Here is a 14,080-nt window from a genome sequence, read left to right as displayed (position 1 = left end):
GAGCGTTTATTTTATGACATATATTTCCATTTTAGCTAACTACCATCATTGTAGTGGTGAAACAATGATTTCCTTGTTAGGAAAACGGTCAGATCATACAGTCTTCTACCTCCAGAGGCTAAGAGTGGATTTGAAGATCAACCCTAATCAGCCAGGCTAGGAAGGCAGTAGAACAGATATGTGTGTGTGTATTCAGGGTGTGGGACATTTGAAACCTTGCTTCAAACAGAGGCTGCAAATCCATGAGACCATGGACCTTCGGCCACTAGGAGGCACTGTATTTCCATGGTAAGCAGGGTGCCCTGGGAGGGGTTGAGAGTCACCCTGGAGAAGGAAGCTTAAGGGAACCTTGGCTACATGCCTGCACCTGGGAGCAGATTTGCATTCCTTGAGTGGTCCTGGGACACATGGAGCCAGCACAGACTCCTCTCTGCTCAGGGAAGAGGGGTCGTCCCTGGAGCCTCAGGATGTGCCCAGGGGGCCATCTGTGGAGCAGCATGGGAAGGGGAGGGTGAGAAGTTGGGGTATCTGGTGAGGGCTGGGTGTCAGGCAGGGTCAGAAAGAGCAGAACAAGAGTGTGTGGGCACATGGGACCAGGGGACGAAGCTCCCCTCACACCTATCCTTCCTGGCGGCTGTCAGGACAGGGAATGGCATAGAGGAGCCAGCCCTGGGTCCTGCCAAGGGGTCCTGGGGATAAGGGCAGCCTGCAGAGACACGGAGCAGTGACGTCATAGGCAAATGCTCCAATCAGGGAACAGGAGGGTCAGCACTTTACATCACTCACCCCAGGAGCCCTGCCTCCAGCCAGCAAGCAGTCCTGGGTCCTGATGCTGCCATGGGCTCCAGGCTCCTCTGCTGTGTGACTCTCTGCCTCCTGGGAGCAGGTGAGTCCTGGACACAGTGTGGGAGCTTCTGAGATGTCTTTGCCTCCCTGAGATAGAAGCCTGGTGATGAGGGCTGCAGCAGGAGGCTCCCCTGTGCTCTGCCCTCAGCTTCCTTCTGTCTCCTTCCCAACAGGTCTGGTGGATTCTGGGGTCACCCAGACCCCCAAATACCTGATCAAATCAAGAAAGCAGCAAGTGATACTGAGATGTTCCCCTGAGTCTGGACACCTCTATGTATCCTGGTACCAACAGGCCCTGGGCCAGGGCCCCCAGTTCCTTATTCAGTATTATAATGGGAAAGAGAATGAGAAAGGAAACATGCCAGATCGATTCTCAGGTGAACAGTTCAGTGACTCTAGCTCTCAGATGAACCTGAGCTCCTTGGAGCTGACAGACTCAGCTGTGTATCTCTGTGCCAGCAGTGAAGACACAGCCCTGCATGATCAGGTGCCTCTGGGACAAAAACACTCCTGCCCTAGCTCAGGAAGTGGTTGTGAGGGTGACTGCCTCCCTTCCAGGCCTGGATAGATCTGATAGACTCTCCCAGAAATTCTTCCTCTGCTGTGTTTTAATGCTCCCAAAGATCATGCTAGGTAAGTATTATTTTACCTGTTTATACATCTGAGGGGAACTGACTTGTCCACATCTTATATGTCATTGCTTTCAGAGCAAGGATTTGATTCAAGCCTGTCCTCATCACTTTTGGTCTTCGCCCCCATAAAACTGTCCCCCACATAGAATAAATAATACACAGAAACACACACACACACATACTCACATACAAGTTTTAAAGCAATTGGCTCACATAGTTGTGAAGGCTGGTAAGTCCAAAAGCTGCAAGCGGGTCTGGTGCTACTGGAGACTGAGGGGAGCTGATGTTTAAGTTCAAAAGCAGAAGGACTAACGGTCCAGTGTGAAGGCCATCGGCTGACAATTATCTCTTACTTGGGGGAGGATCAGTGTTTTCGTCTATTCATCTCTTCAGCTGGTTCCATGAAGGCCACTGACATTATGGAGGGTCATCTGCTTTATGAATTAAAATGTTAATCTAATCTATTATTAAAACATACATATTCACATGTTGAAAGTGAAGTTGCTCAGTCGTGTCTGACTATTTGCGACTCCATGGACTGTAGCCCACGAGGCTCCTCCATCCATGGAATTTTCTAGGTAAGAATATTGGAGTGGGTTGCCATTTCCTTCTCCAGGGCATCTTCCCGACCCAGCGATTGAACCCTGGTCTCCCACACTGTGGGCAGACGCTTTACTGTTTGAGCCAAAAAATATCCCTCTTTGGAGCACCCAAAAAATAAAGCTAAATATCCAAGACAGAGTCAAGTTGACATGTTATATTAGTCAGGACACCATCTTCCAGGGTTGCACAAGAATTTAATAAGCATGATCTCCCTGGCAGGTAACAGGAGTTTGGATTTCTTGACTCTCTTTGCTAATCTCTGACAGCCTCCTCTAGTGCTTCCTAGGTGCAAAAGTAGATATGGACACATTTTGACTTCAAACCCTATACTTGAAGACTTCAGATGTCATAGGAAAGAAAGTAATTATGCTTGCCGGTTCCATACATGAGATATACAGAGCATGTAACTTACCCTCAGGCGTTTTTACATTAACTTTATTTCCATATGAATTATAGTTAACACTTGATAATGTGCAGTGTGGGGGCCCTGAACCAGCCTTAACCCTGCTGTAAAATTTGTTTAAAATTCAGTCAACCCTGTTTGTGATTTCACATCCACAGATTCAACCAGCCACAGTTGTGTGGTACTGTGAAAAGTGAAAGTGAAAGTCACTCAGTTGTGTCTGACTCTTTGCAACCCCATGGACTATACAGTTCATGAAATATAAATTCTCTCCAGGCCAGAGTACTGGAGTGGGTAGTCTTTCCCTTCTCCAGCAGATCTTCCCAACCCAGGGATCCAACTCAGGTCTCTCACACTGCAGGCAGATTCTTTACCAGATGAACAACAAAGTCTGTTGTTAGTATCTATTAAAAATTCCACACAAAACTGGATGCATGAAATTCAAAATCATGTGGTCCAAGGGGTCCGCTGTATATACAGTAACATTACACACGGTACAGTGAACAGATGAATGGTTTTGATCAATCCATGTGTGTGTGCCCACGGAACGTTCACCTATAAAGGCTGAGAACATTTCATCACCAAAAATCCTCTGAGGCCCCATTCCCAGGCCTGTCTCCTTCCCTGACAACCAGCAGTATGATTTCTGTTGCCGTCATTTTTTTTTTTGAAGTCCTCTTTAGCCCAGAGCTAAATATTTAAGCGATTGCTCCTGGAAAGTATTATGGTTGAAGAAGTTCTTGAAAGCATGTGAGCACCATATCCATGTCAGGGACTATCCTATCTGGAGATGGATGGTTTGGAAAATGACCATCCAAAGGTCTTTTCTGCTGGTACAAGGTTTTTTTTTTTTTTAATGCACTTTCATAAATTTCTTTTCTTGTGCACACATTATCTGAAATGATTTTATGATGCTATTTTGAGAGGAAGTCCTCTTCTCCTAGGAAATTCCTTTGAGGTCCCATGTGATATGCACACAGCAAGGCCTCCTGCTCACACACTGGTGCTGGGACTGAGCAGACAACCACCAGCAGCAATTTGGTGAGAGATCATTTCATGTCAGGAGAAGGCTTGCCTTTGATTTGACCCCAGCGTCCAAGTCACAGGAGTTGAACTGAAAAGTCCCCCTTTCTGTAGTGGCCTGGCCTGGTCACTAGTCTCCTGCACTGTGGGTCTCACTGTCTCTTGGACCAGAGACATTCTGAGCACAGGTATGGATCCCGTGGACTTGCCAGGCCCCGATTCAAGGCTTTTTTTGGCTACAACATCGAGCTCATTCATTGCTTCTGACTTTGGTTTCTGCGTTTTTGTCTCTGAGGCCCAGGGAATGGTTAGTCACCCAGACCCCAGACGTGCAATCAGGTTCCATGGAAACCAGCTCATCAGGAGGTCACCACGGTCACCCACTCATGACCAGTGCATGATATTCAGGTTCAGAAATGATTGAGAATTTGAAAATCACAGCAGCAGAGCATGGCAGCTAGTGCAGGGTCCTCCTAAATGTGAGGTTTGTGCATGAGATACAGTCTGGAGCTCTAGAATATCGGTTACTGAATGGCTGCCCCGCTTCACAAGGAAGTACCCCCATGCAATGGATGTCTCACGTAAAATCGGAGCATTTTTCCTTTACCGTGGGGTCAGCCATCTCTCCCGACATCCCTCCCACGTCTGCACTCCTTTGTGCCCACATGTCATCCGTGGTGCTGGGCAACCAGCTTCTCTCCTCAAAGCAAGCTGGGTCACAGGCCTGAGGCGGTTCAGCTTGCTGCTCCCCCACCCCTCAGACACGACGAGAAGCATGTGCTCAGGTGGACATGAAGGCGCTGAGCCTGCATGTGACAGGCACCCTGTCAGTCGGTGAATTAATAAGAAAGGGAGCCCAAGGATTCCTCAAGTGTCGATGCGCCTGCCCTAAGGTTAGGGAACCAGATTCTGGAATCTAGTGCTGCACTTATTTCCTTCTTAGTAGAAATGTCTGATCATACAGTCTTTTACCTCCACAGGCTAAGACTAGACTTAAAGATCAGCCCTAATTCATCTAGGCTGGGAAGGCAGCACAGATGAGGGGTGTGTGTATGTGTGTGTGTGTGTGTCTGTGTGAGTAGGGGTTGAAAGTGTGGAGTGCGGGAAATTTGTATTCTTGTTTTAGATGGAAGACACAGATCCATGAAACCATTGGCCTCTAGGAGGCACTGTGGGCCCATGGTAAGCAGGGTGTGATGGAGGGGGTTGAGAGTCACCCTGGAGAGGGCAGCTTAGGGGAACCTTGGCTACATGCCTGCATCAGAAAGTAGGTTTGAGTTCCCTGAGTGGTCCAGGGACGCATGGACTCAGTACAGACTCCTCACTGCCCAGGGATATGGGAACATGCCTGGAGCCTTAGGATATGCCCAGGGGATCTTCTCCTGGAGCAGCATGGGGAGTGGAGGGTGAAGGGATTAGTGTGGCTGGTGAGGGCTGGGTGATGAGTGTCAGGCAGGGACAGGAAGAGAAGAAAAAGGCATGTTATGGGCGTATGGGGACATGGGGACAGTGCTCACTTTACACCCACCCTTGGCTGAGGGGCTGTGCAGAACAAGGAATGGCTTAGAGGAACCAGCCCTGGGTCCTGCCAAGGTGTCCAGTGGACAAGGGCAGCCTGCAGAGGCACAGAGCAGTGACGTCATAGGCAAGTGCTCCAATCAGGGAACAGGAGGGTCAGCACTCTACACCACTCACCCCAGGAGCCCCGCCCCCAGCCAGCAGTAGTCCTGGGTTCCTGATGCTGCCATGGGCTCCAGGCTCCTCTGCTGTGTGACTCTCTGCCTCCTGGGAGCAGGTGAGTCCTGGACACAGTGTGGGAGTTTCTGAGATGTCTTTGCCTCTCTGAGATAGAAGCCTGGCGATGAGGGCTGCAGCAGGAGGCTTCCCTGTGCTCTGTCCTCAGCTTCCTTGTCTCCTCTCCAACAGGCTTGGTGGATTCTGAAGTCACCCAGACCCCCAAATACCTGATCAAATCAAGAAAACAGCAAGTGATACTGAGATGTTCCCCTGAGTCTGGACACAGATCTGTGTACTGGTACCAACAGGCCCTGGGACAAGGCCTCCAATTCCTCATTCAGTATTACAATGGGGCAGAGTATGAGAAAGGAAACATATCAGATCGAGTCTCAGGAAAACAGTTCAGTGACTCTAGCTCTGAGCTGAACTTAACTTCCTTGGAGCTGAAGGACTCAGCTGTGTATCTCTGTGCCAGCAGCCAAGACACAGCCCTGCATGATCAGGTGCCTCTGGGACAAAAACACTCCTGCCCCAGCTCAGGAAGTGGTGCCTGAGTGTCAGCTGCCAGCCTGCCAAGCCCAGTCTCTGGTAGAGCGAGAGACTTTCCCAGACATTCACTTCTTGATATGTTTTAATGCTCACTAACGTCATCAAGGTAAATACCATTTTAACTGTTTGTACATCTGAGGGTCGTGAGTTGCCCAGATCTCATACTTCATAAGTGTTACAGCGAGCATCCCGGCTCAAGTGTGTTCTCAGTACCCGTGGTCCCTTCGCTCATGGAACTGTGTACACAGCAAGTTACATGTACGCGTTGTGTTGTGTGGAACAAGATACAGTTCGGGGCTCTGTGATATGAACTGTTACTCAATGAATGGCAGCCACACTTCACAAGGAGGTATTCCCATGGGAGGAACGTCTCAGATAAAAACTGAGCATTTTTCATCACCCTGGCGTCTGCACCTCCCTCCGTCCCTCCTGCATCTGTATTCCTTTGTGCCAAAACGTCATCCTGTGCTGGGCACCCAATTCTCTCCACCCAGAAAAGTGGGTCACCGGCCTGCGGGGGTTTTCCAGGCAAGAACACTGGAGTGGGGTGCCATTGCCTTCTCCGCTTGAGGTGCTCTTGGGACACATATCATAAAGGGCAGTAGCACGCCAGAAGGATTTCCCCAGGATTCAACACTTCAGAAATATATAAATAAATACAAGTAATATACATGTTAATGAATACTAATGTCTGGACTAAAACATACAAAACATTTAATCAGTTTAACATCTAAAGAAAAACCTTTAACATTTACAGAAAGGTTACAGCAACTTGTGAGATTATGTCTGTTGTTCTGGACAGGTCTCCATGTTGTGAACTCTTCACTCAGGTTCATTTCTGATTTGAGCCTCCGGGGGAAGGGGCGTGGCCCCCTGAGTGACAGCTTGGCTCTGGGGCCTGGCAGAGACAGTGACATCTCAGAAGGACTCCCTGGAGAGCCCCTTTCCCCTCTCATCCACACTCAGACCAGAGGGCCCTCCACCTGCCCCACCCCTGCCATGAGCCCCTGCCTCCTGGGCTGTGTGGTCTTCTGTCTCCTGCAGGCAGGTGAGTCCTGGGGGGCAGGGTCCCCTTGGGGGTGCCAGCACTAAGCCTGTCCTCTGTGACTGCAGCATCGGTCCTCCTTCTCCACAGGGGCGGTCCATGCTGGTATCTCTCAGGACCCCAGATTCCAGGTCGTGAGAAGAGGACTGAACGCGACACTGACATGTACTCAGGACCTGAGCTTTAGCTGTATGTACTGGTACCGACAAGACCCAGGACACGGGCTGAGGCTGATCCATTACTCAGTTATCCCTCCCCCCACGGAGAGAGGAGCCGTGCCCGAGGGCTACAGCGTCTCCAGACCAAGCACAGAGAACTTCCTTCTCACGCTGGAGTTTGCCAACCACTCCCAGACATCTGTGTACTTCTGCACCTGTGGTTATCTACAGCGCTGCACGGCCACCTCCTCTCTGTGCAAAAACATATGGGAAGCCCTGCAGCCTGGAAGGAGGAGAGCTCCTTGCAGGCGTCTCACACGGGGAGCCTTGGAACCCAGGGCTACATGCCTGCAGTGTGACACTGAGTGTGCAGTCTCATACCACGCCCAGCTACATCGAGGTCAAATATAGTGGACGGCTGGTTTTTTTATTTCAAAGTTTTATAACTTTAAAACTAAATGGGTTTATATATATATTATCTCTGTATGTAAATCCATTACCTAGAATTGGTAATACTAAATTTATATAGAAAATCTAGAAATATGTGGATCTGATTAATCAGAGGGATCTACAGAATGCAGTGCTCCAGGCTGTATTCACCTGAGCTCATCAGAGTGTCTGTATGAAGGTCTGTGTGATTCCACCTTAGCATACTACTGTGACACTGCTAAGTCACTTCATTTGTGTCTAACTCTGTGCGACCCCACAGACAGCAGCCCACAAGGCTCCCCCGTCCCTGGGATTCTCCAGGCAAGAACACTGGAGTGGGTTGCCATTTAGTATGTGCAATTATTTTCTTCTTGATGGAAATGTTGGTTTCCACAGTCTTTTATCGCCAGAGGTTAAGAGGGAATTTGAAGATCAATCTTAAGTCAGCCAGCTTGGGAAGACAGTAGAACAAGTGTGTGTGTGTGTGTGTGTCTGTGTGTGTTCAGGCTGTGGGGTATTTACATTCTTGCTTTGGCAGAAGGCACAGATCCATGAGACTGTGGACCATTGGCCACTAGGAGGCACTGTGGGCCCACCGTAAGCAGGGGGTCCTGGGAGGGGTGGAGAGTCACCCTGGGGAGGGCAGCTTTAAGGAACCTTGGCTACATGCCTGAATGAGAAAGCAGGTTTCAGTTCCCTGACGTGCTGAGGTTCCAGGACCCATGGAACCAGTACAGACTCCTCACTGCCCAGGAAAGTGGGGATGTGCCTGGATCCTCAGGATGTGCCCAGGAGACGGTCTCCAGGAGCTGCAAGGGAGGTGAGGGGTTGGGGTGGCTGGTGAGGGCTGGGTGATTGTCAGCTGAATGCCTGGTGATTGCCAGCCAGGTGAGTGCCTGGCTGCATGTCAGGCAGGGGCTGGCAGAGGACAACAAGGTATGCTGTGGGCATTGGGGACATGGGGATGGGGCACCCTTCACACCCACCCCTTGCTCAGGGGCTGGGAAGGGCAGGAAGGGCATAGAGGAGCCCACCATGGGTCCTGGCAAGGGGTCCAGTGGATTTGGAAACAGCCTGCAGAGGCACAGAGCAGTGACGTCATAGCCAAATGCTCCAATCAGGGAGCAGGAGGGTCAGCACTTTACACCACTCACCCAGGAGTCCCGCCCCCAGCCAGCAGCTGTCTTGGGTTCCTGATGCTGCCATGGGCTCCAGGCTCCTCTGCTGTGTGACCTCTTCCTTCTGGGAGTAGGTGAGGCCTGGACACAGTGTGGGAGCTTCTGTGATGTCTTGCCTCCCTGAGATAGAAGCCTGGCGATGAGGGCTGCAGCAGGAGGCTTCCCTGTGCTCTGCCCTCAGCTTCCTTGTCTCTTCCCAAGAGGCCTGGTGGATTCTGAAATCACCCAGACCCCGAATACCTGATCAAATCAAGAAAGCAGCAGGTGACGCTGAGATGTTCCCCTGACTGTGGACACCGCTCTGTGTCCTGGTACCAACAGGCCCTGGGCCAGGGCCCCCAGTTCCTTGTTCAGTATTTCAACAGAATGTGAGAGAAGAAGCAAACCTATCAGGGCGATTCTCAGGTCAACAGTTCAGTGACTCTATCTCTGAACTAAGCTTGACTCCTTGGAGCTGAAGGATTCAGCTGTGCGTCTCTGTGCCAGCAGCCAAGACACAGCCCTGCATGATCAGGTGCCTCTGGTACAGAAACACTCCTTCCCCAGCTCAGGAAGTTTGTGTGAGGGTATCGACTGCCAGCCAGCCAGGCCCAAGTCCTGGGAGAGCAGACAGCCTTTCCCAAACATTCATGTCTTGATATGTTTTAATGCTCCCAAAGATTATACAAGATAAGTATTATTTTAACTCTTTACACATCTGACAGGGAGTGGCTTGCCCAGATCTCATACTTCATAAATATCAGAACAAGGAATCAGACTCATATCTGTCCTTGTCACTGTGGTCCTCACCCCCATTGAATAATTCTCCCATATAACAAATATATATGTCGTGTTTTATATATATATATATATATATATATATTTATTTATTTATTTTATGGGATACATATCATTTAAAGGAGTTGACTCATATAGTTGTTAATTTCAACAATGATAAATCTAAGAAGCTGGGCTCATGTTATTAGAGACCTAAGAAGAGCTGATGTTTAAATTCAAAGGCTGTTAGGCAGGAAGAAGTGATAGTCTAGTGAAGCCATCAGCTGGATAATTCTCTCCTACCCAGGAGAGGTTTAGGGTTTTTGTTCTGTTCATTTCTTCATCTCTTTGCATGAGACCTACTACATTATGGAAGTTCATCTGCCTTACCAATAAAGATGTTCATCTAATCTGATTTTAAAATCTATTGATAATTTTTCACATATTTATCTCTCACCAAGACATCCTGACAGGGACATTCAGAACAATGTAGAACTAAATATCTGTGGTGTAGTCAAGGTTTACAAGGATGACACATTAAATTAGTCATCCCAACAACTTCCAGGCTTGCCTAGGAATTTAGTAAGCATGAAGTCGCTGGCACATAACAGGACACTGGATTTCCTGAGTCCCTTTGCTAATCTCTGACAGCCTCTTCCACCATTTCTTAGGTGCAAATATAGAGATGGACACATTTTGCCTCCAGCTGAGGCCTTTAGAAATCACAGGGGTGAAAATATTTCTGCCTGTTGATTTAGTGCAGGAAATTAGCCAGAGCATGTAACACACAATCCTTATCAGGCATCTTAAAATCAACTTTACTGATGTATGGATTGTAGTTGACTCTTCAACAATGTGCTGTTTAGGAGCACGGAGAACCCCACAACCCTGCAGTTCGAAAACTGCATATAACTTCACATCTTAGGAATGAAGAATTATCTCTGGAATACAACACACTTAAAGTTGTAAACTGTTTATAGAAAGGATACAACAACTCATAAGGCTCAAGTCCATTGATCTGGATGGGTCTCTGTGTTGTGAACTTATCTCTCAGGGTCACTTATGATTTGAGCCTCTGGGGAAGGGGCGTGGCCCCTGAGTGACAGGTTGGCTCCGGGGCCTGGCAGGGAGAGTGACATCTCAGAAGGACTCCCTGGAGAGCCCCTCTCCCCTCTCATCCACACTCAGACCAGAGGGCCCTCCACCTGCCCCGCCCCCGCCATGAGCCCCTGCCTCCTGGGCTGTGTGGTCTTTTGTCTCCTGCAGGCAGGTGAGTCCTGGGGGCAGGGTCCCCTTCGGGGTGCCAGCACTAAGCCTGTCCTCTGTGACTGCAGCATCGGTCCTCCTTCTCCACAGGGGCGGTCCATGCTGGTGTCACTCAGGACCCCAGTTTCCAGGTCGTGAGGACGGGACTGAACGTGACACTGACATGTACTCAGGATCTGGGTCATAACTCTATGTACTGGTACCGACAAGACCTGGGACGCAGGCTGAGGCTGATCCATTACTCAGATGGCCCTCCCACCACGGTGAAAGGAGATGTGCCCGAGGGCTACAGCGTCTCCAGACCAAGCAAAAAGGACTTCCCTCTCACGCTGAAGTCTGCTAACCACTCCCAGACATCTGTGTACTTCTGTGCCAGCAGTTACTCCACAGTGCTGCATGGCCACCTCCTTTCTGTGCAAAAAAGCAGATGAGGGCCCTGCAGCCTGGAACTCGGGAAGCCCCTTGCAGACTCCTAGCACCTGGAGACTCCGAGCCCACAGACACATACTGGCAGCATAGCTGGTTTTATGAAGCCCACCGACATTATGGAAGGTCATCTGCTTAAGAAATAAAATGTTAATCTAATCTATTATTAAAATATACCTATTCAGATGTTAACTTTTCCAAAAACACCCTTTTAGGAGCATCCAGAAAAATAAAGCTAAATACCCATGGCACAGTCAAGTTGAAGTCAGTCGGGTCTGACTCTATGCGACCCCTTGGACCCAGCACTCCAGCCTCCCTGTCCATCACCAACTCCCCCGGTTTACCCAAACTCATATCCATTGAGATGGTGATGCCATCCAAACATCTCATCCTCTGTCATCCCCTTCTCCTCCTGCCTTCAATCTGGCCCAGCATCAGGGTCTTTTCAAATGCGTCAGTTCTTCGCATCAGGTGGCCAAATGTTGGAGTTTGAGCTTCAGCATCAGCCTTTCCAATGAATATTCAGGAGTGATTTCCTTTAGGATGGACTGCGTGGATCTCTTTACAGTCCAAGTGACTCTCAGGAGTCTTCTCAAACACCACAATTCAAAAACATCAATTCTTTGTATAGTCCAACTCTCACATCCATACATGACTACTGGAGAACCATAGCTTTGACTAGACTGACCTTTGTTGGTAATGTCTCTGCGTTTTCATACACTGCCTAGGTCGGTCATATGTGAACTGTTCACTTAGGTTCATTTCTGATTTGAGCCTCTGGGGGAAGAGGCGTGGCCCCCTGAGTGACAGGTTGGCTCCGGGGCCTGGCAGGGACAGTGACATCTCAGAAGGACTCCCTGGAGAGCCCCTCTCCATCTCGTCCACACTCAGCCCAGAGGGCCCTCTGCCTGCCCCAACCGGCCATGAGCCCCTGCCTCCTGGGCTGTTTGGTCTTCTGTCTCCTGCAGGCAGGTGAGTCCTGGGGGGCAGGGTCCCCTTCGGGGTGCCAGCACTAAGCCTGTCCGCTGTGACTGCAGCATCGGTCCTCCTTCTCCACAGGGACGGTCCATGCTGGTGTCACTCAGGACCCCAGATTCCAGGTCGTGAGGACAGGACAGAACGCAACACTGACATGTACTCAGGATCTGGGTCATAACTCTATGTACTGGTACCGACAAGACCTGGGACACGGGCTGAGGCTGATCTATTATTCAGCTGGGCCTCCCACCACGGTGAAAGGAGACGTGCCCGACGGGTACAGTGTCTCCAGATCAAGCAAAAACCACTTTCCTCTCACTCTGGAGTCCGCCAACCACTCCCAAACATCCGTGTACTTCTGTGCCAGCAGTTACTCCACGGCGCTGCATGGCCACCTGCTCTCTGTGCAAAAAGACAGGGTCCCACACGCAGGCTCCTAGCACAGGGAGCCTCAGAGCCCTGGGGACCACGTGCCAGCTCTGTGACCCTGGATGTGTGACCTGGACAGGCCTGGATCTGACCCCAGGGACTCGGGGACACATGTCCACCATCAGTCTCTGTCTTTGTTTTGCATCCTCCCTGGATGCAGTTCAGACTGCAATCAATTCTGACTAGTCTGACTCTTCCTCATCAGCTTAAGACCTCCAGAAGGGAAGAATATTAGTAAATCAGATATATCTAGACCCTCTTGTCTCTCCCAGCACCTCATTGCTGTCTGTCTGGAAGTTTCTCCCACAGCCTAGCTCTCAAGTGCTCCCTGCTCTTGCCCACCAGAGGGGCGGGTCTTTCCTCCTTTACTGCCTTGGCCTCAGCTCCCCTGCCCTCTCTGTCCAGACACACTGCTCTGCCCTCATCTGGGTCATGTCCCTTCCTGACACAGGGAGCTTTGTAACCACGTGTAAGCGGGCGTGTTTGAGCAAGCTCTTGGGGTCACCAAACAGAAAACAACTTCAGTTAATTGGAAACCATCCAAAGTCCCTTGGGAGTCCATTCCCAGGAGGAGAGACAGGCTGTGTGTGTGTGTTCTCCCTTCCTGCCCCTCTTTTTTAGCATCTCAATTACCCTGGACCAGGTTTCTACCATTTCCCTCAGAGAAATCTTCTCAAAGTCAAAATATTTCCTTCATGGTGTCTTATTATATCAATATTTTACAAGTTCATAGGAAATAAATAGGTTAATACACATAAAACCTCTTCATAAAATGCACCTGCTAGAATTGGGTAATGCTAAATTTAAATATGAAATCTGGAAATGTATGGATCTGCTTAATCAAAAGGAGGTCTGGAATACAGGTGTCCAGGCTGGCTTCATTTGAGATCATGGAGCGCCTATTTTTATTACTCCATTTTCGGAGAAGGCACTGGCAACCCACTCCAGTACTCTTGCCTGGAGAATCCCAGGGACGGAGGAGCCTGATGGGTGCTGTCTATGGGGTCGAACAGAGTCGGACACGACTGAAGCGACTCAGCAGCAGCAGCAGCAGCATTACTCCATTTTAGCTGACTATTGTCACTGGAGTGGTGCAGGAATTCCTGCCTTCTTAGAAATGTCTGATCATACAGTGTTTTACCTCCACAGGCTAAGACTAGACTTGAAGATCTACCCTAATTCAGTCATGCTGGGAAGGCAGCATATGAAGGGTGTGTGTGTGTGTGTGTGTGTGTGTGTGTGTAGGGGTTGAAAGTGTGGAGTGTGGCGAATTTGTATTCTTGTTGTAGATGGAAGGCACAGAGCCATGAGACCATGGGCCACTAGGAGGCACTGTGGGCCCATGGTGAGCAGGGTGTGCTGGGAGGGGTTGAGAGTCACCCTGGAGAGGGCAGCTTAGGGGAACCTTGGCTACATGCCTGCATCAGGGAGCAGGTTTGAGCTCCCTGAGTGGTCCACACACATGGACCCAGCACAGACTCTTCACTGCCCAGCGGAGTGGGCACATTCCTCGAGCCTCAGGATGTGTCCAGGGGGCTGTAAGTGGAGCAGCATGGGAAGCAGAGGCTGAGAGATTAGTGTGGCTGGTGAGGGCTGGGTGATGAGTGTCAGGCAGCGACGGG

General features: G+C 49.9%; 1 protein-coding gene across 1 annotated transcript; it reads left to right on the top strand.

Moving 5' to 3' along the window:
• Nucleotides 1-805: 805 nt before the first annotated feature.
• On the top strand, nucleotides 806-5,798 carry LOC113890870. Its single transcript, XM_027538419.1, has 3 exons — nucleotides 806-886; nucleotides 1,020-1,379; nucleotides 5,434-5,798. The coding sequence occupies exons 1-3, from the start codon at nucleotides 838-840 to the stop codon at nucleotides 5,796-5,798; spliced, it is 774 nt and encodes a 257-aa protein (XP_027394220.1). The 5' UTR covers nucleotides 806-837.
• The last annotated feature ends 8,282 nt before the right edge of the window (nucleotides 5,799-14,080 follow it).

The sequence above is a fragment of the Bos indicus x Bos taurus genome, chromosome 4 (genome assembly GCF_003369695.1).
Source record: "Bos indicus x Bos taurus breed Angus x Brahman F1 hybrid chromosome 4, Bos_hybrid_MaternalHap_v2.0, whole genome shotgun sequence".
NCBI lineage: Eukaryota > Metazoa > Chordata > Mammalia > Artiodactyla > Bovidae > Bos > Bos indicus x Bos taurus.
This window is presented reverse-complemented; position numbering and strand designations above follow the sequence as displayed.